At 41.3% G+C, this 24165-nt stretch overlaps 1 protein-coding gene across 5 annotated transcripts in view; it reads left to right on the top strand.

The window, feature by feature from the left end:
- CTNNA3 (catenin alpha 3) overlaps positions 1-24165 on the top strand; it is a 1020369-nt gene that overhangs the window by 257986 nt on the left and 738218 nt on the right. For all 5 annotated transcript variants that reach the window (XM_075934910.1, XM_075934908.1, XM_075934909.1 and 2 more), the window contains 2 exons: positions 1756-2019; positions 11525-11728. In XM_075934910.1, the coding sequence (XP_075791025.1) occupies positions 1756-2019; positions 11525-11728 (468 nt within the window). The remainder of the gene's footprint in view (positions 1-1755; positions 2020-11524; positions 11729-24165) is intronic.

The following is a 24165-nucleotide window of genomic DNA, read 5'->3' as shown; positions in this document are numbered from 1 at the left end:
TGGGATGTCACTAGGGAAGCCGTAGAGGTCTGAGGATCCGGACAAATCAGCTTGTGTTTTATAATCTCCCAGTGGGTGCTCCCCCTCCAGTTCTGCCCAGGCCCCTCCCCTTTTCCCTCTTCCCCACCCTGCCTCTGTCTCACCTCCTCCCATCTTGCATCTTCTCTCCCAATTCTGTCCCCTTTCCCGAGTGCCCTGCTCCCTCAGTCCTCCCCTCTTCCACCAGTGCCTCCTAAGGCTGTGAAAAAGCTGATCTGCAGCTAGTAGTAGGTACTAGGAAGGTAGGGGAGGTTCTGATCCATAGGGCCCACTGGTGGGAGAAGGCACTGGGGGAGGGAGAAGTGTTGATAGATGACTGCTTGGTGGGTGCTAAGCATCCACTACTTTTTCCATGGATGTTCCAGGTCTGGAGCAACCATGGAGTTGGGGGCCTATGGCTGCTGTTTCTGGATACTAAGCCTGAGCGCCACGTGACACACTGAAGGGAGAGGCCTGGATCACTCACCTCGATTCGCCAAACAAAAGAGACAGCTCTGTATGAAATAATGTTCTTGCTGCATAGTCACCAGACACTTTGCAAAGACACAAGTTGCAACTAAATGCTAGGGTGGCTTCATGTTGCATGAAAGAACCCAGCTCTGTAGTGTGGGATTTTGTGTATACAATGGTTTATCGATGATAAGAACATAAGAATGGCCAAAGGTCCATCTAGCCCAGTATCCTATCTGCCAACAGTGGCCAATACCAGATGCTCCAGATGATTAAAAAGACATTAAAAATAGTTCAATTTATGCTAAGCAAAGGATCAGAGAGCAGCAGTGATCAACTTAAATTTAAGCTCCTTCTTCGTTACTTTGACCCTGAGTCTTCCAAATTATCTCAAGGAAGCAAGATCCAGTTTGGTGGTTCTCCAGCCCACACAAAAATATGGGTTAAAACAAGGGCTCTGTTCAATATTGAAAGTGTCGTTTTCCAGCCATCATCAGATGGGGGAATAAGTGGTTGCTGCATTTTTTAAAATAATGTGTTTAGATGTAAAGTGAATAGAAGAATTGTGTCACATGCCAGAGTGTCTCATTAGCTTGCTAAGGGTTCCCTGCTGCCTTCAGAGTCTTTTTCTTAAGATAACTTTATTGTCTAAACGTAAGCAATTCCTTAGTTCCCTTTTATACCCCAGACTTTTGCAGCCTCCCCTTTCAGGGGGCTCTGAGTCATTTGTGTGTTTTCTGCAGCTTTCTCTCTCCCTGGGGCTCTCTTTGAGCCTTTATAGCTCCAGGTGCAGCCCCATCCATTAAATAAGGCCAACTGAGAGCACCTGTTATGGCATAGGGACGCTGCAGCTCCTTCAGTTATGGAGCAGGCCAGCCACCCAGTGACAGGGCCTTGCTCATTTCAGTTGACTTTCAGGCTGTCAGCAACTTCCTTCTCGTTTTCTCACTCATTCTTGTGCTTTTCACTTTACTCGTCTGCCCACAGTTTGAAAGAACAGAGACTAGAAGCAGGAGCATCAACTATTCTAAAACTCCCTTTTTCTTCCTGTTCCTCTTCCTTTCACTCAGTTTACTTTCTGCTTTCATCTAAGTTATTCTAAAAACAAGCAATAAAGTGCTGCAAAAGAAAAAAGTTATAGTAAATCAATCTTTGTTGAAATTTTAAGTACACGTATCCTTTAGCAAATATCGTACAGAATGGAATAATTTGTTTCTACATTACTTGTCAATTTTAGTGTGCTTTAAACTGTTCTTTTGCTGACAGGATTTGAAATCTAGCAATCAACGAGATGAAATTGCAGCAGCACGTGCTTCTCTAAAGGAAAATTCATCTCTCCTACATTCAATTTGTTCAGCTTGTTTGGAACATTCAGATGTTGGATCCCTTACAGCCAACAAGGACTCAATTTTCAATGAAATACAGAGCGCTGTCAGTGTCATTTCTAATGCTTCTCAAGGAATTAGAAATCAAAAGGTTCATCCTACATCTCCTTCAGCTATGCTAGGAAGTGCACTTGATGAGCTTGAGGTAGGTAAATATGTAAACATGTACCATTGCACCATGCTCTGGAAAATGATTTAATTTATTTTAAATTAATATAGTACTTGCTAAAAGTGACACTGAAAGCATTAGAAAGTGAGATTCTGTTTTTTCAGAGTGGGCAATATTAGCATAGGCTTTCCTATAAAGTGCACTGACCCAGAGCTTGGTGGGACCACTTCCAGCAAAATGAGGAACCCCCGCACTAGCTGCTTCCCCCCAGCAGACCAGGGAGATGCGAAGCTAGCGCCCCCTCTCCCCCAGCAGACCAGGGAGACGCGGAGCAGCTTTTCTCAGCAGACACCTTAGCTCGAGAATAAAGGACTGAGGGAAGTGAGGTGTGGGAGAATAAAACTGAGCTCTGGAGAAATGTTTGGCTAGAGTTTCCCCTACAATATGTACCAGTTCCGACTTACATACAAATTCAACTTAAGAACAAACTTACCGTCCCTATCTTGTACGTAATCCGGGGACTGCCTGTATTGGAATAAATGTCTCTGTCCTGATGCCTGTCACATGTAACATAATTGAAGAGTTCAGGATTGGAATTATGCTCTTTTTCTGTCATGGCTACAGAGTTCTTATTCAGGTTATCCTGGTAACAGTACAGCTACAACAAAACAACAACAGCACTACAAACTATCATTAAATCAACAGGCATGATATGACTCATATGCTTAGACAAAAATTATTTTTGTTTTCAGCAGTTAAAAATAATTTTGAGGAATGTCGTCTCCCAAACAACTCTGAATGATCTGAAACAGGTTTTCTCTCTCCATGTCTGGTTCTCACCTGATCTATTTGATGTTAATAGACCAGAGTTCTAGCCCCAGCTCTGCCACTGGTCTGCTGATTGACTATGGTCAAATCAAAGCTTAAATATACCCAAATTGGGCATGCTGATGCTGACCTCTTTTGTAAAGTGCTTTGAGATCTACTGATGAATATGCGATATAAAAACTAGATATATAATGATAATGCTGTTGTTGTTCTTGTTGTTACCATTTCTTCTAGTACTTGAATTTATTCTCTGCACATACGTTCCCTCTAGTAAGGAATCACTAATTCTGCTTTATGGGCCTGATCTAGTAAGTTTTGCTCAGTTCCTATAATGTTAACAGGAATGCTCTACCTTGCACAGTTTGGCTCAAAATCTGCTGCCAGTGTTCTCACAGAATGAAAAGAACACTGTTCAGTGTAATTTGGTTATTAGGAGATAGGGATAACTTCTGAATGGGTGACAAACCTTTCTTGCCTAAACTAGAAATATCCCAGCACACTGTACATCTGAGTTCTGCTGGTTTGGTGAGCACACATTACAGAATATATAAAATAAGAGAATGGCTTTAACAGTAGAAATCACACTGAATCATGCAGTTTATTTTGGGCGTTTGTCTTTGCTGCTCTCTCTTTAGCTTTTTCTGCACATGGAAAATTTTTAAAAAATCCACCTGTGTTACTTTTAAGCTACATATAGACTATAAACTAATGATGTGATTCCCCTGCTTGTATACACATATTTGGGAGAGCTCTGTTTGGGTATGTCTAGACTGCATCCCTCTGTCAATATCCATACCTGCCTTCCTTCTGAGAGAATTCCTCAGTTGTTATTAAATGCCTCCTTGAAGGGCAGGAGTGTAGTGAAAAATTTTAAAGAATGGCAAGTATACCTCGTTCCCTTCCTAAACTCGCTGTTCGTAAGCTCTCTGGTCACTGAGTCACTCCTTTATAAATCCCTGGACTGCTTGATAGCCCCACCCCCTGATTAAGGTTCAGCCAATGAGCAGAGGCTTCTAGATTTCAAACCGTGATTAGAAGCTCACAACTTCCATCTGCCATCCATAGCACACGCTCTGTGGGGAAGAGGGGCATCAACCCCCCCCCACGAAACACCACACAATAAACACAAGCTCAGCACACAGCAAGAAACCCCCAAACAAAACCACAAACACATGCTACAGACAACCACTTCCCTCAAGGGTCTTGTATTAGCTGCTTCTCCACCTGGAGAACTCCCTCTCCAAACTCCCTGTTAGCAGTCCCTGTTCTGAATGAATTTAATAAATTTAAAGGTTGTGCTTTATTTACAGGAAGTTGTATATGGTAAAGAACCACAGTAATCTTCACTCTTGTTCTTGCATATGCAGTGTTGTGCCATGAATTGCTGTAATAAATAGTCTGTTGGAAGAATATCTCATTAAATCTTCATTGTGTGGAAATGTATCACGGCATTTACTTAACAAATACTGTCCAGGAGCTTTGTAATATCTTTCATCCAAACACAACCGGCAGTGTAGAAGTAAATAGAGATTTATAGTAGACCAAAACAGGTAGAATTAGAATATTTTCCCTCCTAAATTTTTGTGTACTAAGAATTCCACAATAAACTCCATAGAACTCCTATGGCATTCATAATTAAACATAGAGTAAAGAAGTGTTTGGTTCTTAATAATTACATGTTAAAAACTGTTTTAAAAGAACATGCAGGGTCAGATTCTCTGATGCCTTCTCAGGACCTTTGCATCACCAGAGTGTAGGGGAGCTCACAGCTGTTTCAGTGCCACTAAGGCTACGTCTACACTGCAGAGTGTTTGTCCCAAAATGGTCATTTTTGCAGGAAAAACTCTCAAGAGTGTCCACACTACAAGTGCGTTCTTGCACAAGAAAAAGTACAGTACGTTGTCAGAAGACAGAGCTTTTTGTGCAATAGTTATTCCTCTTTCTATGAGGAATAAGCCTTTTTGCTCAAGAGCTCTTGCTCAAAAAGGTGTGTGTGGATGGGCAGCAGGGGGTTTTTGAACAAGAACTGGCCTCCCAGAAAAAGCACATGTGCTCTGGTGGACACTCCATGCAAGTCATCACAGCTCTATAGTTCCTGTCTGCTGGCCCCTCCTTAAAGGTGCAAGCCCCCTGGAGAAGCCTCATGGCAGAAGCTAATCCCAGACAGCAACACCACACCACGAGTCTCTCCCTGCCACAGGCTTCAGGAGTTCTCTATGTCTGACCCTGAAGCCCCCCGACACCTCCCTGGTCCTCATGGGGAGCTGTCCCAGGTGCACAAAAAGGCACTCACCCTCCTGGTCTGGCCTGGAGGTCGAGGCCCTCCTGGAGCTGTGGTGACAGGAGGAGGCCCAGCAAGATCCCAGGGCCAGGAGGAGGAATGCAGACATTTATAACTGGATGGAGCAGATCTTGGACAACAGCAAGCACCCACTCTGGACCTTTGAACAGGTCCAGTGTAAGGCCAAGGAGCTGTGGCTGTCCTAGGTCTATGTCAGTGGCCCCTCGGAGGCAGGACCCCACACCTGCGCCTACTACACACAGCTACACTGCATCCTAGGAGATGAGGAAGATGATGCTTCATCCCCCATTGTGGAGACTGGCCTGTGGACCCCTGTTGTCGTCCAGATGGAGCAGGAGCAAGAGGGTGAGGGCCAGCCGGCCAGGCAAGCTGAGGAGGAGACCAGTCCCACTGTGACCCTGCCCCTGGAGCTGGTGGCTGCCAGTCAGGATGTCTCCCAGGCTGCCTCGGATGCTGGGGACAAATCTTCTGGTGAGTGGTCTCTTTGTCACTCACTCAGAGGGCGGGAGGGTGGGGAGTAAGTGTCGCTCGAGCTGCTCTGGCTGGACGCCGTGCTGGGGTTCATGCACGTGCAACCTCGTGCTGCATTACAGTGCGGCACGTGGATGCAGCAGGCAGCCCCTGAGCATGCCTGGGATCCTGCTGGACATGCACATCCTGCCACTGCAGGATGGGAGTGGGGTGCACTGGCTGGGAGCAGGCTAGCCACAAGGGCACACGCCAGACCCCACACACACCAAGGAGTGCCGCACAGACTACGTGGCCATGCCTGCCCATGCAAGACAGCAGACATGCCCATAGACAGGGCTGTGAGATGCCCCTGTGTGTGCGGCCCCCAGGAAGCTCCAGGCTGCTCCCAGCTCTTCTGTAGCCCCTGAGGGAATCCCCCTGTGGCCACACTGCCTGGGCTGCTTGACCATGGGCTGGCAGGGGGGAAGTGGACAGCGCAGTCCTCTGGGCCATGGAATGTCGGTCGCTGCTCACAGAGGAGGGCACAGCCTGAGGGACAGTGTCTGCAGAGATGACTGACCCCCTCTCCCTCTTGCGTGTTCTTCACAGCCGGACCAGTCTGGAGTGAGGGGCCAGCCAGTCCACCGCTACAAGCTGCCACAGGCCAGGGGACACACAGGTGTGCCAGGATCCAGGCGGCGGCATGTGATGGCCATCAAGTGCATGGAGCAGATTCTGGCAGAGAAGGTTTGCACCAACCATTAATGGCGCCAACATGCCTCGGACCAGTTCATGGAGTGGTGCGATCGCTTTGGTGACCTCATAGCCAGCATGGTGGCCCATATGGCACATGCTGCTTCCCGTGACTCCCACCCTCCTGTCCTCCTACCATGCCCATGCCCCCTCCTTCTGCCCCCTGCCAACCCTGACCCTGCTTCTGCCCCCCATCCTCACCACCTCCCTATGCTCCCCTCACCCACCCAGCCACAAGGCTGACGAGGCCCCTGAACCTGAGGTGGCACAGGAGCCCCCTCTGGAAACATAAGTCCTCCTTCCAATTTTAGAGCCTCCTCCTCCTGCTCACCTTTCATTCATGTAAAATAAAAAGAGTTTATTTTTGGTTGCAAAAGAAAGAGGCTTGTTTGTTGACATCAGGGAAGAGGGAAAGGGCAGGTTTGTGGTGGGGGAAGGGATGTGACCGCAAGGTAGGGGCCCCTTGGTAGGAGGCCCTGGGAACAGTTAGTGGGGTGCTTGTGAGAACCTCTCCCTCAGGGCCTTCCAGATGCACACCCCGCTTGGTGGGCCTACTGGATGGCAGTTGTCCAGGGCTGCTCAAATGCACTGCCCACTTGGCTGGCATCTGCCCCCCAGCCCAGTAGGAAGGCCTCTTCCCTCCTCTCCACAATGTTGTGGAGGACACAACATGCTGCGTATAACTCGGCAATGTTGTGCTCCCCCATGTTGAGGCAGGTCAGCAAGCAACAGAAGTGCGCCTTCAGATGGCCGAAGGTGCATTCCACTGGATCCTGGTCCAGTTGAGGTGGGCATTAAATTGTTCCCTGCTGGGGTCCAGACGGCCAGTGTATGGCTTCATGAGCCATGGCATGAGGGGGTAGTCCCCCATGATGCACAGTGGCTTCTGCACATCTCCAACCAACAAATTCCTGGTGGCCTCCTTAGTCTGCAGTACAGGTGGGAGTTTCCAAAGATGTGGGCGTCGTGTATCCTGCCTGAACACCCCACAAAAATGTCTGTGAACTGTCCACGGTGGTTGACCAGGAAAAGTAGCCCTTTCGATTGATGAAGTGGGCAGCTCGATGTCCAGGTCCCATCTGTGGTGCCCCCGCAGTTGGGGAACCCCATGGCAGCAAATCCGGCCACGGTCGCATCCAGATCTCCCATCCAGATAGATGATCCTCACCACCTGTAGAAGTACACAGAGAAACAGAAAACACACACAGAGAATAAGAAAGAGGGGGAGCATGAGTCCTTGGGAGGTGCCTGCCCCCCTTCCCATCTCCTCTCTTTCCAAACCCCCAAGGAGCCCCACCATGACTCTGCCCCCTCCCAGCAGCAGGGCTGTGCAAGGGTGGGACAGCACAACTCCCTGGAGGATGGGGCTTCCCCTCACCCCCACTCCACCCCCCACAGCCAGGACTCCTTTCCTGCCTCCGTGCAGGGATTGCAGCCCCAGAGGGCCTTGCCTGCATGAGGAGGGCCCCAACGGTGGACTTCCGCATGCCAAACTGGTTGCCCACCGATCGGTAACTGTCTGGGGTGGCAAGCTTCCAGAGGGTCATGGTGACTCACTTTTCCAGGGAGATGGTGGGCCACAGGTGAGTGTGGCATCTCCAGAGGGCAGTGGTGAACCAGGCACACAGCGCCAAGAATGTGTCCTTCCTCATGTGAAAGTTTTGGAGCTACTGCTGGTCGTCCCACCACTTCATGAGCAGCCGGTTCCACCAGTCCAAACTGGTGTCCAGCCTCCAGAACTGCCTCTCCACAATGGACTGTGGGTCCAGCAGTGACGCTTCCGCACTCTGGGAGAGGGACTCCAAAGTGTCGTCACAGTCAAGCTCCTGCAGGAGCAGCATGGCACCGTGTATCAAGTGCAGCACAGAATGCAGCATGGCTGTGTGGGGCCAGGACATGCCCAGGAGCAGTTCCAGCTCCATGGCAGCAATAGAAAGGCTGTGGCATCCCAAGAAGCACAGGGCAACCACAACAGTCACTGCTGAAGCGTTGCTGTCCCTCACAGAGGTAGCAAGCAGGCAGCAGCAGAGAAACAGCTGTCCGGGGGGGACCCTTGAAGCACGTGTTTCTGCAAGGCTCCGGCACCTCGGAAGTAACTGGTGACCTTCTGCCATGCCTGGAGTGGTTCCAGGAGGCTTTTCTTGTGCAAGACTGTCCATGCAGTGTGGACGTTCTCTCTTGTGCAAAGGTACATGCAGTGTGGATGCTCCCTTGCGCAAGAATTTTTTTGCGCCAAATCTCTTGCAAAAAAATGTGTGCGCAACAAACCTGCAGTGTAGACGTAGTGTAAGTCTGTTTCCTGAGCTGACCTCTTCACTCCTTAACTTGGCCTTAGCATACAGGGCGTAGCCAGAGTGCAATGCAATAGGCATGATGTCCCATGGAAACCATACCAAAGTGGCAAAAATTAGAGAATCCCAAAGGCAGCTTCAATATATATCAGAACTCAGGATGGCACAAATCTGCTCAGAAACTCAGGGTGCTATAAACAGCTTTCACATAGCTCCCATCTCTCTTTTTTTCCATGGAGCAGAAATTCAGTGAAGCTGAGAATTTGGGCCTAACTATGCAATTTAAATACTCATTTTCTTTTCAAGCTTGTTTTGCTTACTGCTCACTGCATTAATTCAGTAGCAGAAAAAGACATTCAGGCAGGACACATTAGCAAATCTAAACTGTAACTGCTCAATCTCTCTGCTTTTGTAGGTTCTGGTTCATTTGTGTTGATTCTTCTACCTGTCACTACCTCAGAACTGAGTAAGGCAAAACCAGCTGATTACATATTCTTTGTCATACATCTGACTGGGAGATATTGCCTGTTCTTTTGAGCCTCTCTATACTGTTGAAGAGAGTATACATATCTAACCAAATTATTGGAAGAATTAAAACCAAAGCCTGAATCCCTTTGTTTGTTATTGCCCAATATTTAATTTCTGGATCTGTATAATCAGATCATTTAGGTATTGTTATATAACCAAAACCCAAGAAGACTTCTGTGAGAAGGAATCCTTTCTGTTTGCTTTGAAGTTGCTTCTTTATGAGCATTTGACTCTATTGATTTATTCTGTCAGCACATTGCTAGGTCATTCTGCAGCTTAGCTTCTGTCAGTGCCCTGGATACAGTAGTAATGCCAGCAGTGGCACTGTTTCTCTATGTAAAGCCATCCCAGGTCTGAAACCATTTAGAAGTCAGGATGTTGTAGGAGGTGAGATATTTCAGTTGTCATGCACACACCTGGAACCAGTATCTGGAAACCACTGGATGGGGTGATTATTTCTCTGGAGGTGTTTATTTTCAATTAGTCATCTCCCAATGTATTTAATTCCTGTGGGAGCTGCATGGAATAGCACAAAATTACACACAAACTATCATAAGTGTAATATAATACGGTCCCTAAATATTGTGTACGATTGTATTATCTGCCACTGTGGATACCCAACTTCCCCCTAAAGATGACACAAAATATGGGTGCTTATTCTGAAAATCAAGTCACTTTTATTTAGGTGCCTTGATTTAGGAACTGAAGTTTGAAAAGTGTTTACAACATGACTTATTATAATTAAGATAAAGGTCAAATAGCATAGAAGCAGTATTGTCAGACATGCCATGTCATAAATTCTTTATGCAAAGACTTCACTAAACCACCCTTGACTATGTCACACTTGGTTTTTCATAAATAAAAATACTTCTCCAGTTTAAACACCTTTGCTTTCTGGAGACCTGTATGGGAATTGTATATTTGCATGCATAGCAATATTTTAAAGTTGACAATGACACTGCTATAAAGAGTACTCTCAATGAGAATAGTTTATATTTTAGTCTTTTTGCCATCTTTTTTCGCTATGGTTGTTCTGCCTGTTGTCTATGCTTAGAAAAGCCATAGAAGATTTCACTTGTTTGAATAGATGCTTTAAATATTTAATAGTGATAGAAATGTAGCCGTGTTAGTCTGGGGTAGTTGAAGCAAAATGCAGGACAATGTAGCACTTTAAAGACTAACAAGATGGTTTATTAGATGATGAGCTTTCGTGGGCCAGACCCACTTCCTCAGATCAAATAGTGGAAGAAAGTAGTCACAACCATATATACCAAAGGATACAATTAAAAAAAATGAACAAATATGAAAGGGACAAATCACATTGCAGAACAGGAGGGAGATGCGGGGGGGGGGGGGGGGGGAGGAAGGAAGGTAAGTGTCTGTGAATTGATGATATTAGAGGTAGGGAGAGTGGGATGTTTGTGAGTTAATGGTATTAGAGGTGATAATTGGGGAAACTATCTTGGTAATGGGTGAGATAGTTCAAATGTTTGTTAAGTCCTTGTTGGAAAGTGTCGAATTTTAACATGAATGACAGTTCAGAGGATTCCCTTTCAAGTGCAGATGTAAAAGGTCTTTGTAGCAGAATGCAGGTGGTTAAGTCATTGAGAGAGTGTCCTTTCTGGTTAAAATGACAAGAAACTGTTTTCTCTTTGTGATCTTGTCTGATATCTGTTTTGTGGGCATTAATCCTTTGGCAAAGTGTCTGAGATGTTTGTCCAATGTACATAGCAGACGGACACTTTCGGCACATGATAGCATAGATTATATTTCTGGAGAAAGTAGAGAAAAATTAAGTAGACAAATAGAATAGCTTTTCACTCTTTAAGTCAGTGGCAAAACTTCCAGAGGAAGTATGGTCTAAGTTGCTACTGCTTGGCATGAATCTAGCAGGTTGGATAGAGTACCCTGCTCTGCTACAGACTTCTGATGTGGCCTTGAGCAAGTCACTTAATTGGTGTCTCTGCTTCCCATTTGCAAAATGTGGATAATAGCACTTCCTTACTTCATAGGCATTTGGATAAATATATTAAGTACCATGTAGTATGCTCAGACACGACAGGGAGGAGGGCCATATGAGTATGTAGAATAGATAAATAGCATTTCACCCAAAGGTTGAAGGACTAGGAGGGAAGAAACAATAGCTAGAATGGGAATTATAAAGGGGAAGCTGAATATTTTGAATGTTCATGTCTGAAAATATTCAGGGAGAAGATGAGTATAGTCAGAATGGTGGAAAGGGAAGATGCATTGAGCATGATTATTTTGGATATACTTGAATGGGAACATAGTGGCAAGTGAGAGGACAGGAAAATAGAATGTTACAGTTAACTAGGCAAGAGATGATCAAAACATGGACAGTATTTGTATTTTGTCTATTTTTTCCTAGAGTTTAATCGTATTGGATCCACTTACAATGAATGAAGAAAAAATAAGGCCATCACTAGAGAAACATTTGGAAGGGATTATCAGTGGAGCAGCACTGTTAGCTGACTCTTCCTGCACTCGTGACATTCATAGAGAACAAATAATCACAGAATGCAACGCCATCCGCCAAGCTCTCCAAGATCTTCTGTCTGAATACATGAATAATGTAAGTGACCAGTTCTTTCCTATTGTTTTTTGTGTGTGCTTCAAAGCACATTTTCTACATTTCCATGCATTATTTATAATCAGTCTGGTAATCACGAATGCCCTTTGACCTTTTACTCTAGTTTCAATAATGCAGCCTACTTACGTATTTATTAGAGAGCCAAAAGTTGTACTCAGACATGTATATGGTATATAAGGCTGGTTAAATTTTTTGGATGAATTGTTTATTCATCAAAAAGTATTGTTTCAGGTACACCAAAACTACTTGTGAAACTGGGTTAATTCAGAGAATAAATAGTTAGCCTGTTCTTCTTCCCACTTCTCAAATTAAGTTTTCTAAATGAAGTGTTTTGACTTTTAAAATTTTGAAATGGAATTTTGTTTGAAGCTTTATCCTGATGCATTTAAAACAAAGATAAAAATGCTGTTAACAATGAAATAAAATGAATAAAACAAACAGAAAAATCCTGTTTCTGGTTGACCTGAAATTATTTCCCCCCCCTTAGATTTTTTGGTTAGACACTGAAATGAAAAATCAGCATTGCTCAGCTTCATTCGCATGTTAAGAAAAACCCAACTATTTGTCTTCAAAATTAGCCTGTCTCAGGAAACTGTGAAATATCCTATATCACAAACTTTTTGTTCTGTGAAATGACGGAGATAGCATGTTCCTTTGAATGTTAGGGACTTCCTTTATAATTTTCTTCCTGTCTGTCTCTTAGAATTTGAAGAGTGGGAATGCTAGGATTTTACACTTGTTTCTACAATGTGCAGCAAATTTTATGATGTTTTGTTTTATTGTTTTATTTAAAATCTGAGTAGTTCATTTCTATGTACTCTTAACATAAATACTCAGGGATCCTAGAATCCTAGAATCCTAGGACTCTAGAACTGGAAGGGACCTCGAGAGGTCATCTAGTCTAGTCCCCTCATGGCAGGACCCAGTACCATATTCTAGACTATCCCTGATAAATGGATTTCACAACCTCCCTATGCAACTTATTCCAGTGTTTATCCACCCTGACAGTTAGGAAATTTTTCCTAATGTCCAACCTAAACCTCCCTTGCTGCTACTTAAGCCCATTGCTTCTTGTCCTATCCTCAGAGGCCAAGGAAAACAATTGTTCTCCCTCCTCCTTGTGATACTCTTTTAGATTCCTGAAAATGGCTATTATGTCCCCTCTCGACTGATCAATATAAGAACAACAAGCAGTACATACTGAGAGCCTCTAAATGCAAAATTGTAGTGCAAGAAATGTTGAGTAAATCTAGAAATCTGATTTCCTGGCATGCTTTATAATGTGTCTGTGGTAAATCTTTCAAAAAGTAATACAGTTTTTATCTTTTTTTTAGATAGATTTTTAGATTTGAGCAATTAGTTAGATACATGGCTAAGTGCACTGCCAGTCACAAAAACTAAAGGTGGTAAGACAGATATCATCATTAATATGGGGACTGTGTGTTAATATCATGTGTTTTGTCTGGAAACTTCACCATCATTTTCTGCAGACATGCTGATCTTATCTAAAGCTGCCCTAAGATAATGAACACAACCTTTGAGGGGATAATTGTGTAATATAGCTATTTGTTTCTCCTTATGGGAGCTGAAATTGTTTTCTTTTTTGTAGGTACTGCTAGTCAATCTTATCCAAGGGTGTGAATCTACAGCAATCTTAAATTAATGTCTGTGAACAGAACTTGATATTGCAGGCTTGAATATATATAAAGATGCTTTTAGTTCTGATTCCTTTCACCATCAGCATTAATTTGCCTGAATCTACAATGAATCGTGGGCCTCTCTGGCAGTACTTTCTGAATGTGAATAAGAAATACAATATTTCTTTCTTCAGCTCAATTTTAATTATAATCATTGCAAAAAGCACAAGAGATTTAAAATAATCTTAAAATATTTGTGACCCCCTCTAAAAATAGCTAAGTATTCATTTGAGATTTATTGTCACTAATTCTAACAGTGAATTATTTAAATATATAAAAATAATTGCCCTGTTTTATTATTATTTTCAATATTATAGCAGAAATTATGTTGGAGCCTGTTACCACAGGATATGATGATAGAAACAGCCTCTTATTCAAATTATTACGGTCCTGTTAGTCTGTTCTCTTAGGCTATGTCTAGACTACAAGCCTCTTTCAAAAGAGGCTTTTTTGAAAGAATCTTTCAAAAAAGCCTCTTTCGAAAGAGAGCGTCTAGACTATAAACAGATTTTTCAAAAAAGCGAGCTGTTTTTTCAAAAGAGAGTCTAAACTCTCTCTTTCGAAAAAGTACAGTTTACATTCAATAGTGCCTTTTTTCGAAAGAGTACTTTTGAAAAAAGGTCTTATTCCTCGTAAAATAAAGCTTACCGTGATCGAAAAAACTGCTGCATTCTTTCGATTTACTTTTGAAAGAACATGGCTGCAGTTTAGATGCAGGTAAAGTTTTTTCAAAAAAAGGCTACTTTTTTCAAAAAAACCCTATAGTCTAGACACACCCATATAGTCAAATGCAAAGTAAGGGCTTCAGGCTGTATGGAGTTCTGGGTGAACAAACTTGTGTGCTGGTACAAAGCCTCAAAAGACATTTGTAGAGAAGCTACATGGTCCTCCCATTACACTTTTGCACAACATTATGCCTTACAGAAAGGGCCAATACCCTCCACATCTCTGGCAGATGTGGTCCTTCCTTCCTCTTCATAAATTACTCCAATGCCCAACACCAACTGGCGGGTACTGCTACTGAGTCACTTGAGTGGAGCACCCACAGGGACCCCACTTGATGAAGAAGAAGTGACTCGTCCTGGGCAGTACTGATGGTTCTTCGAGATGTGTGTCCCTGTGGGTGCTCCACTACCCTCCTTCCTCATCCTTCCCTCTGCTTGGAGTCTTTAAGGGACTTCAGGTAGAAAAGGAACAGATGGGGCTCGCGCCGCACGCACACTCAGCAAACAGCATGGATGCGAGACGCTGGGTGCATAGGCGCGGTGCGAGGGGCACTGCACACCAAAAACCTCCAATCAGTGGCAAGAGGACACACCAAGACCTGAGTGGAGCACCCACAGGATACGTCTAGACTACAGGGTTTTGTCGACAGAGGCTTTGTCGACAGATACTGTCGACAGAGCATCTAGACTACATCCAGTTCTGTCGACAAAGCAAGCCGCTTTGTTGACATGAGAGTGTAGACGCAAAGGACAGTGTAGATGCAATAATGCTTTCTGTTGACAGAACTCTGTAAAAAAAAAAAAGCATTATTTCTTGTAGAATGAGGTTTACCAGAGTCAACAAAACTGCCGAGTTCTGTCGACGTTATGTTGACAGAACTCGGTGGTAGTGTAGACATAGGTATAGTTTTGTTGACAAAAGTCCACTTTTGTTGACAAAACCCTGTAGTCTAGACACATCCACAGGGTCACACATCTCGAAGAACCATCGTTACTGCACAGGGTGAGTAACTTCTTCTTTGAACTACTTATTTAGTGAGGTGGTCGATCCTTCATCACTTGAAATCTTTAAATCATGGTGCTTTGAAATGATTTGCTTTAGATCATCCAGAAATTATGAATCTGCTGCAGTAGCCATGTGGTAAAGTTCAGTGGCCTCTATTAGGCAGATCAGACCAGATGATCATAATGTCCTTTTTAGTCTATTAACAAAATGAGGGTTATTTTTTCTAGAATAGAAAAGATGACAATTCATAGGTGAAACAATGTGATTTTTTTAAACAAAGTGTATGAGCCTGAGACAGGAATTGAAGAGCACCTTATCCAATTTACAAATGCAAAGGGAATTGTAGGGAGTAAATAAGTGACTGCTCACATTTCAAAGTTGCTAGGATAGAAAGTAACATCCCTGCTTTTCTGAAAAAGGTCATCAGATCTTTTATTACCATAAGTGGTTATTTCTTGATTTTACATCTCATCTGAAAGGCAGCAGCCCAAGAAAAGAAAGTAGGGGGAAATAGGTTTGAAAGACTTAGGTGTTCATTATCACTTTTTTGTCTAATTGAAAGGAGTTCATATAAAAGGGTTTTTTTAATAGCCTCTTAAATTGTTCTTGTTTTGTGCATGGTTGTAATATTATGTTCTTTTTGTGTGTAGGCTATAATATTGATTTTTTGGGGGGAGCACTATTCAAGGACAATTTATGGCCCTTAGTGAGTTATGGATTAACACATTTTTCAGTTATCAAGTAGCTCATTTCACAAATCCACCTCATTGAAGAATATAAAATCTAGAGGAAAGTGATAATTTTTCACAAGCCTCTAGATTTCCTTGTTAATCTCTAGGGCTAAGTCTATACTGCACACTTTTGCCGGCAGACAGTATGCTAATTAAGCACTCATTAGCATTTGTCATGCTGTCATTTGCATATTCTCTGACAATGCTTTTTGAGCAAGAGGTTTTTGCACAAAAACCAGCAGTGTAGATGGGTCCGTTTTGTGCAAATAACCTCTTTTGCGCAAGATCGTTATGCCTCAAAAAGGAGGTACAAGGATCTTGAGCAAAAGGGAGTTTTTGTGCAAAACAAACCCACCTACACTGCTTTTTTTTGCACAAAAAGGTCTTGAGCAAAAAGCATTTTCAGAGAATATGCAAATGACAGTACAACAAATGCTACTGAGCGCTTCATTAGCATGCTCTCTGCAGGCAAAAACCTCCAGTATAGACATAGCCAGAGAGACATGACTGTGAATTGAATGTAACAATTCGGTAGATCTTTGTTAGGACAGGATAATTTGAGGACTACATTGTGATTGCCTTACTGACACTGGATATAGTACCTGACTCCGCAAGAAGTCCCACCGAACAGGTAATGCTCATTACATAAGAAGTCAGTGGAGTAAAATGAATCACAGACTATTGTTAAGTATTCTAAGTAAGTAAAATGTTAGTTTGGAACACCACCACCAACACTATCTAATTCTTATTTTTCCTTTTTCTAAATTTCTGATGTAAATCTTTATTTCTTTGTGAAATGTCCTCTTTTTAATATTTTACTGTATTTATATAGCAAAATACTTGGTTGTGAACTGTAATGTGCAGAAATGTTTAAAATACAGGTTTTTTAATTGAAAAATGTTACGTTTAGGATTATTTTAAATTTAACTAATATGAATATGTATATAAACTGATTTTAACAGTTGTATAATACTTCAAAAGTTACCAAAAATTTCAGATTTACACCACACATGAAATGAGCATCACCTTTCTCACTGTGTTCTCTTCCAAGCAACACAGATCCACCATGCTTATGAACTATTGAATGTTTACTTGCGCTATGGAATTCTGTTTTTGGCAGCTGCTCATGGGGGTTCTTCATCTCATTATCTGGGAATATTGACAAAAGGACAGGAGACACTTGACCTGGACTTTGAGGCTGCAACTTTATTATATAGGGAAGAAAGGGTGGCCATCGCTGCTGTATAGAACAAAGAGTCTTTCCTCACTCAAGGCTTGTACCTTTCTGCACTTATGCCCTATTGTTCTTGTGGGGAGGGTGAATCAGTGCAGCAGAGCCGTCCTCCTTTGGCAAGCTCAACCAATGTTTGCCTTGCTTTAATTGTGGTGCAGTCCTAATTGTATTAGGACACTTTGCAATACATTAGTTGAGGAACTAGTAGAAAAATATTTAAATATTGTAGCTTCCTTATTGTGGTCCTGATTATGGTAAAGGAGTGAGAATTATCCCTTCCACTAAGCACATGATACCGGTAAAAAAAACTATATCAATACTCCACTAATCCCACTTGAATATTTGAAATCTTAATTTTAAAACTTTTTTTTCATAAATATTCATTACATATCAGAATATCTATTACGTTAGATAATAGGTTGGTTAGAATGTCTATGCAAAATGGGAATAATTAGCAGCATGGTTTTGCAGTTATTTATATCCAGCATTGTGTATTCAAGAAATATAAAAATGTTTTCTTTTTAAAAAATAGTCATCTTTTTCTGATGGATGTTGGTGTAGGCTTAATCTGTAATAGCTTTCACTAGAAGCTCTGAACCTGCTATATATGTGATACTGGTTTAAACAAAACAAACATAAATTAGAGGGGACCCTTCAAGTGTTGCAGAGTCTGTTTGCTTTAACACATTCTGAATACACTTGCTTATTTTTAAGATTCATCATTTCTAAAATTGTATAACTAACAGTGAAATCAGTTTTAGCAAGCCTAAGGGACAGAATTTATGTCAAACTGTATTCCAATAGAAATCTCATGCTTTATCACTTCCAATAAATATACAAACATTAAATTATAGATAATAAAAAGAATTTGTAACACTCTGACCAATCACTAGACTTTTTAAAGAAGATTAATGGATCAGTACAGTGTTTCAAAATGATATTAGAGAGCTGAAATGAGGTTCTGCCCTATTCAGATAATGCAAACACTGTCCATGCCCTGAGGAGCTTATATTCGGCAACAAACAAAATAAGCAGATGTATAATAAATTGCAAAGTAGGGCAAAAAAAGGATAACTTTCAAGTATAGCAATATTTCAATAATTGTTGCTGAATTATTAATGTTCTAACTTACTTAATGTAATACTTATGGATATTAAAATGTACATATTTATACAGTATATACCATTAAATAACAGGGAAGTCTATTTTGTGAGTATGGGGGCAATGAATGGCAGGCTCAAATCATGTACCATGTCAGAGGAACTGTATAAACTCAGAAAAGAGCATTTTCAAGTTACTAAGATTAACCCTTATGTAATTCCATTGACCTACTGTTTTAGGAATACAGTCTTGATGAATAAGTATATTTGAAGCGATGTGGAAATAGGACATCTGATGATGTTGAAGTTAAAGCCTTGATCTTAGAAACACATTTGTGTTTAACTTAATTTATGATGGTAGTCACATTGACTTCAATGGGACTGCACACTATTAAAACTTAGCATATGTGTAAATATTTGTACGATCAAAACCCCAGGTTGTACCAGTATAAAAAGCGTAACAGGATAAGGTGGCAACCCATGCACTCTGAATATTGAAATTCTATTATACACAGTCCCATGCTTCCAAATATAAAGCATTAGAGGGCTACATATTTAATTAAAGAGGAAAAAAAGGTTTCAGTGTGACAAGCAGAGGAAATCCCTGTGTTCAGATGAGAAAAGTTGTGGATAGCCTTCAAAAATATTGATAACATTAATGAGAAGTAAAGACTATTGACAATAATGAAAATGTCTGGAGATGATTTAGAAACGTGTTCCAAATTACTATCTTGATTTTGTCCTTACCTTTAGTGCTCAAATGGAAAAGTAAGCAATTAATATAGTCATTAAAAGCTTTTCTTGATTTTAAAAATGAGGAATCTAAAATCAGATATCTATTGCTGTAAAATGTCCTTCGGGTATGTCTGTCTCCAGACATGTATATTCCTTTTCTAGGCAGGTGTCCAGCTTCTCACTACTAAGCCCAAGTGCAGCCATGCCAGTTTTCTAATTTGCCAAGGGTGCTTGACCCTAGCTCTGCCTCAAACCCTGCTAAGGTTGCCAGGCATCTGGTTTTCAACCAGAATACCCAGTCAAAGAGGGACTCTGGTGGCTCTGGTCAGCACCACTGACTGGGCCATTAGAAGTCCAGTCAGCTGTACAGCAGAACTAAGGCAGGCTCCCTGCCACCCCTGACTCCGTGCAGATCCCAAAAGTGGCCATCATACCCCTAGGCACAGAGGGTATGTCTACCCTACATGGATATTCCTTGGCCATCTCTGGGTATGTCTACACTACATGGCTCCATCGACGGAGCCATGTAGATGAGCTTTGTAGACATAGCAAAATGAAGCAGCGATTTAAATAATCGCCGCTTCATTTACATCAAAATGGCTGCCGCGCTTTGCTGATCAGCTGTTTGGAAGCACCGCACAGTAGTCTGGATGCTTGGCGGTCGACATCAAAGGCCTTTGTTGACCGCCCCGTTATGCCTCGTGGGATGAAGTTTACCGGGGCGGTCGACAAAGGCTTTTGATATCGACCGCTGAGCGTCCAGACTACTGCACTGTGCCGACAAACAGCTGATCGGCACAGCACAGCAGCCATTTTGATGTAAATTAAGTGGCAATTATTTAAATCGCCGCTTCATTTTGGTATGTCTACAAAACTCATCTACATGGCTCCGTCGATGGAGCCATGTAGTGTAGACATACCCAGAGATGGCCAGGGAATATCACCCACCCCAAAGTGCAACCTCTGCAGCTCCAAAGGCTGTTTCTGGACTTATGGGCAATGGGGATATACTGGCCACTTCTGGGAGCCATCTGAGATAAATGCTGTCCAGAGTCTGCATCTGCTCCAAATCCCAACACTTTGACCCAGCTATGAGTCACAGGGTCTGGCAGGCTCTGGATATTATAACTTCACGTCAAAAATAGGTTGCAAAAAATTCTTCAAGCACAATGACATTATTATGAGAGGGCTGGCTCAGTGGCAGCACTTGCATCTTTGAATGTGAAAAATTCTTTTTAGTGTAGGATTTATGACATATAATACAATACGTATGCATGGCATTTCATAATTTGAATATAACTTTGTTGCAGCTTTGTCCTTCTCAAAGTTACCCATTTGACATGAAATCTTTTGGAACACTAAATATTCCAAACTACTGCTTACAGCTAGGGACTTAAACTATTGAGAGTCTCTCTTACTAAATTTAATCTAAGATGATAAACATTTCTATGTTGGTATTGTGACAGTCTCATTAGAGGAGAGTCTACAGACAAATATTGAAGTTGTGGTTTGTGTGCTCCTGCTCTAAAAACAGATATGTTATAGTATAGAAAAATCAAATTATCTCTTTTGATTTGTGTTCCTTCAGCACTTACTCCTCCAAACAAAAATATTATTCCCAGACTCATTCAAGGGTGATATAAATATAGGTGTACACTATATGACGGTAAGTGTGGTGGATGGGAAGAATTAATTCACATGTTTATTAACATTTTTTGCTTTGTTGCCATGGTATCATGCCTTAGGAATGAGTAGCTGTCCCCCAAAACAATCAGAGATAGATAGCATTTTGTACTGGCATTTATACAGAAATTGTTTGGATTTACAATGGCATCCGATAATGGTGCACAGCTAGTTGGTTGGTTTGACTTTAAATAATCTTACAGTGGATTGTCTTAAATTTCATTCACTAAATTAGTGTAACTGAGAATTACTATTGTCATTTTTATGAGACATTTAGCTTTAATGTGCATTTTAATTATGAAATATTCAAGAAAAGAATGTATTTAGTGTTAAGACAAGTAGATGGAGAGTAGAAAAATAAGCTGCAGCTAAATTTACCTAGTTTATTTAGTTTCATAGACTAGCAATAAACTGGGAGCTGTGCACATGAGTTAGAGACAGATAATTAAAGACTTTCTCATCTGAAGACCTGTTCTTCATTTGTTAGTTCTGAGCCGATTCACTTCAGCATTAATCCGATACTTACTTTGGCTCATACTAAAATAATGTAGGGTGATGGGCAACTCATGGATCTAGAGAACCTGTTTCAGTACAATAGTCAGTAATTTGCATTTGGTATACTTAACAGTGCTTGAAATGTATTAGGCAGCTAAAGACTTTTTTCCCCCCAGAAAAACCTTCAACAAAGTGGCATATTCTGTCTCTTCAAGGTAGACTAAATCCTTGATTATGGTAATAACCAAGGGTCAGAAATAAATATTAGAAGTGTTTCTTGATTAAACATCTAGCTTGCATTTCAATCCACTAGGATTATTTCCTCAGTTCATACAAATTTACTGTCAATAATGAGATTTTTAGAAAGTCAGGAATGTAGTGTAAATAGTGCATTCACTTTAATTGATTTTTTTCCTCATTCTTTTTTAAAGGACTTCAAAGATTGTAGCCAATTTTCTAAACATTCATATGCCATTTCTAATCACTGCTTATAAACATAACACTGGAACTTGCATTCCTTTTTGTTTTTTTTCTTGTCTTACCATGTACTTGTGACTGTATGTCTCTCTAAATTTCCCCTTCTGTACAAAGTTAGATTAGGTATTTACGTTTGTGTTTAATATCTTTTTCACATTAATATTTACATGTAGAAAAAAGATTTATCCCAGGCTTTGGGGACTGACAAGTAAAAACGGAGACCTAAATAACAGTAGAAAATCAACAACTTTTCTCCACACAAAAGAATGAAATGCACAAAACCAGAATATTCCCAACTCTGCTCCTGAAAAAACTTAATCCTGAAATAAATATTCATAGTCTCCTACCACCATTTACTTTCCCCAAATACATGCGGAAATAGGGGAGCACTGTAACATCCTTAAAGGTCAGCAAAACGAGATGGTTTCAGATAAAAGATGAGTATAAATTCCACGACTTAGCGGACATCATCCAGAAAGCACTACCAACAATAGCTCTTTCTTATGCAATGTTAATAACGTTGTTTAACACACTATTAGTAGCCAGTACTACAAGCCATTGAGGGAACTATGCACTGTAGTGAGTCAGAAATAATATTTTAAACACTTGAGAAGTAGCCAGTGCAGATTCTGGAATACTGGTATCAGACTCATAGGGACAGAAATACCTTTTTACAAATGCACACTGTCTCTTGTACTCTGTTCAGTGTTTCAATTATCCTTAAGGTAAAACTGTCAGTTTCAGAGGTAACTGCATCTGTGTTTTCCCTCCAGGGTCCTTTGAGGACACCCATTTAAGATTTCAGACTGCCAGCCAAGGTCTTGTAGGCAGAGAGCTGCGTGTCCCTCCCTTCTGACCAATAGGTCAGTAAGGCTACACAGCCCCATGTCATACGTTGTGATGTTCTCAGTAAGCTAATCATCCTACAGGCTACCCTCTGTGCATTGTTTTTTCTCTAGGAACAACAATACTTTTACAGTGACTACTCAGCTCTTCCAAAGCAAAGTATTTTATTCTTATGGGGAAAAAAACATAACAGAGAAAACATATAAAAACAGGCTTAAATTCACACTAAATGTACTTGAAATTGCCAGTTAGTCTTTATGGAGCCCTAGTAATCTTAAGCCTTTCCGGTCTTTTTTTAAGTGTTGGGGTTCCCCTAAGACTCAAGGTTCCGTTCATTTGTTGAACCAAAATGCAGATCCTGAGTCAGCTTATGCTTCTCCTCTTATACAAAAAGGCCCTGTTTTTGTTTCTTAGTCTCTGGGAAAACTTGGGATGAACCAGTACATGCAAAGTACCATAGAAACTGAATCTGTTACAGTCTAAAATACTGAAACACCACCCAGGCTGTTTAGTCCATGGATTAACTGTGATAGCCTTCCCCTTAGATGTGCATAGATCTTTGGCCTACAGAGACACATACAGTATTGCCCCAGAGATACTATGTGCAGTTGCAATCAAACTCATTTCATTTTGCAGTGATAAAGGTATAGAGAACAATAGAAAGCTGTGTACCCAAGAAACAAGGTTATAGTCTCTTTACCACACCTAGGAAGAAGAAAACACCAGCAGTTCTTGCTGTGTAACAGCTATTGGGAATCTGTCATCATTACAGATGTGCAAATAACATTTTGTTTGGTTTACTGACTATTTTGAAAATGCAAAAAAAAAAAATGGAATGAAAGAAACCAGAAGTTTTAAAAAAATCTGGTGAATTTTAAAGTGTTAATTTTTAAATAATTTTCGGTCAAATAAAATATTGTTTTAATTTTAATAGTGTTAAAATGTTTTGTTTCAATAAAATACAAATTTGAAAGTCGTTTTAGCCAAAAAATGAACTTTTAAAAATACGTGGAAGCAAAACATTTTACTTTTTTCAGTGTTTTTAGGTTTTATTTTTCAGCTGAATCATTTTAAAATTTACTACAGATCAGTACATGTTTTAGTGTTGTCAAATCTGCATTTTTCACTGAAACAAGTTTTGAAAAATTTATCCAGCATAAATTCTGACCCTCAGATTGCTAAATTGACTGTCAAACAGCAGAAAAATATTTCTGGAGGGAAGGGTAGAAATTATCTATAGCCTCTGACTTCATCTCCCATTTGGCTAACTATTCAGTCTTCTGTGAGCTGATCGTTAGGCAGCTCACTTGTATTTATTCCCCCAATCATTGCCATACACTTAAAATACTCTGCTGCATCCTCTGGTCATGAAAAAACCTGAATGTAATCAATATATTGAAAACTCTTCGATGTAGATTTCCTGAGGCAATCCCTATCCTCATTAAACCGAAAAGGGTAATGGGGTCATAATACTGAGGAGCCCTTATGACTGAGCCCTTAGAACAGAAAAGCAGTTGCTCAAAACTGCCCTGTGGGATTTCTGAATGAGAAGTTTGAAGTCACTTCAAGGCAACACTATTTATGTCTGTATTGTGCGTGAGCGACCTGCCCTTTGTGGTGAGTGGTATGGGAGGCAGCTAATAGGTCTAGTAACATTAGTAACATCTGCCTCCAAGTTTCCATGCTAATG

The sequence above is a fragment of the Pelodiscus sinensis genome, chromosome 8, assembly GCF_049634645.1.
Source record: "Pelodiscus sinensis isolate JC-2024 chromosome 8, ASM4963464v1, whole genome shotgun sequence".
NCBI lineage: Eukaryota > Metazoa > Chordata > Testudines > Trionychidae > Pelodiscus > Pelodiscus sinensis.
Note: the sequence above shows the minus strand (reverse complement) of the source record. Positions and strands in the feature narration are given on the sequence as shown.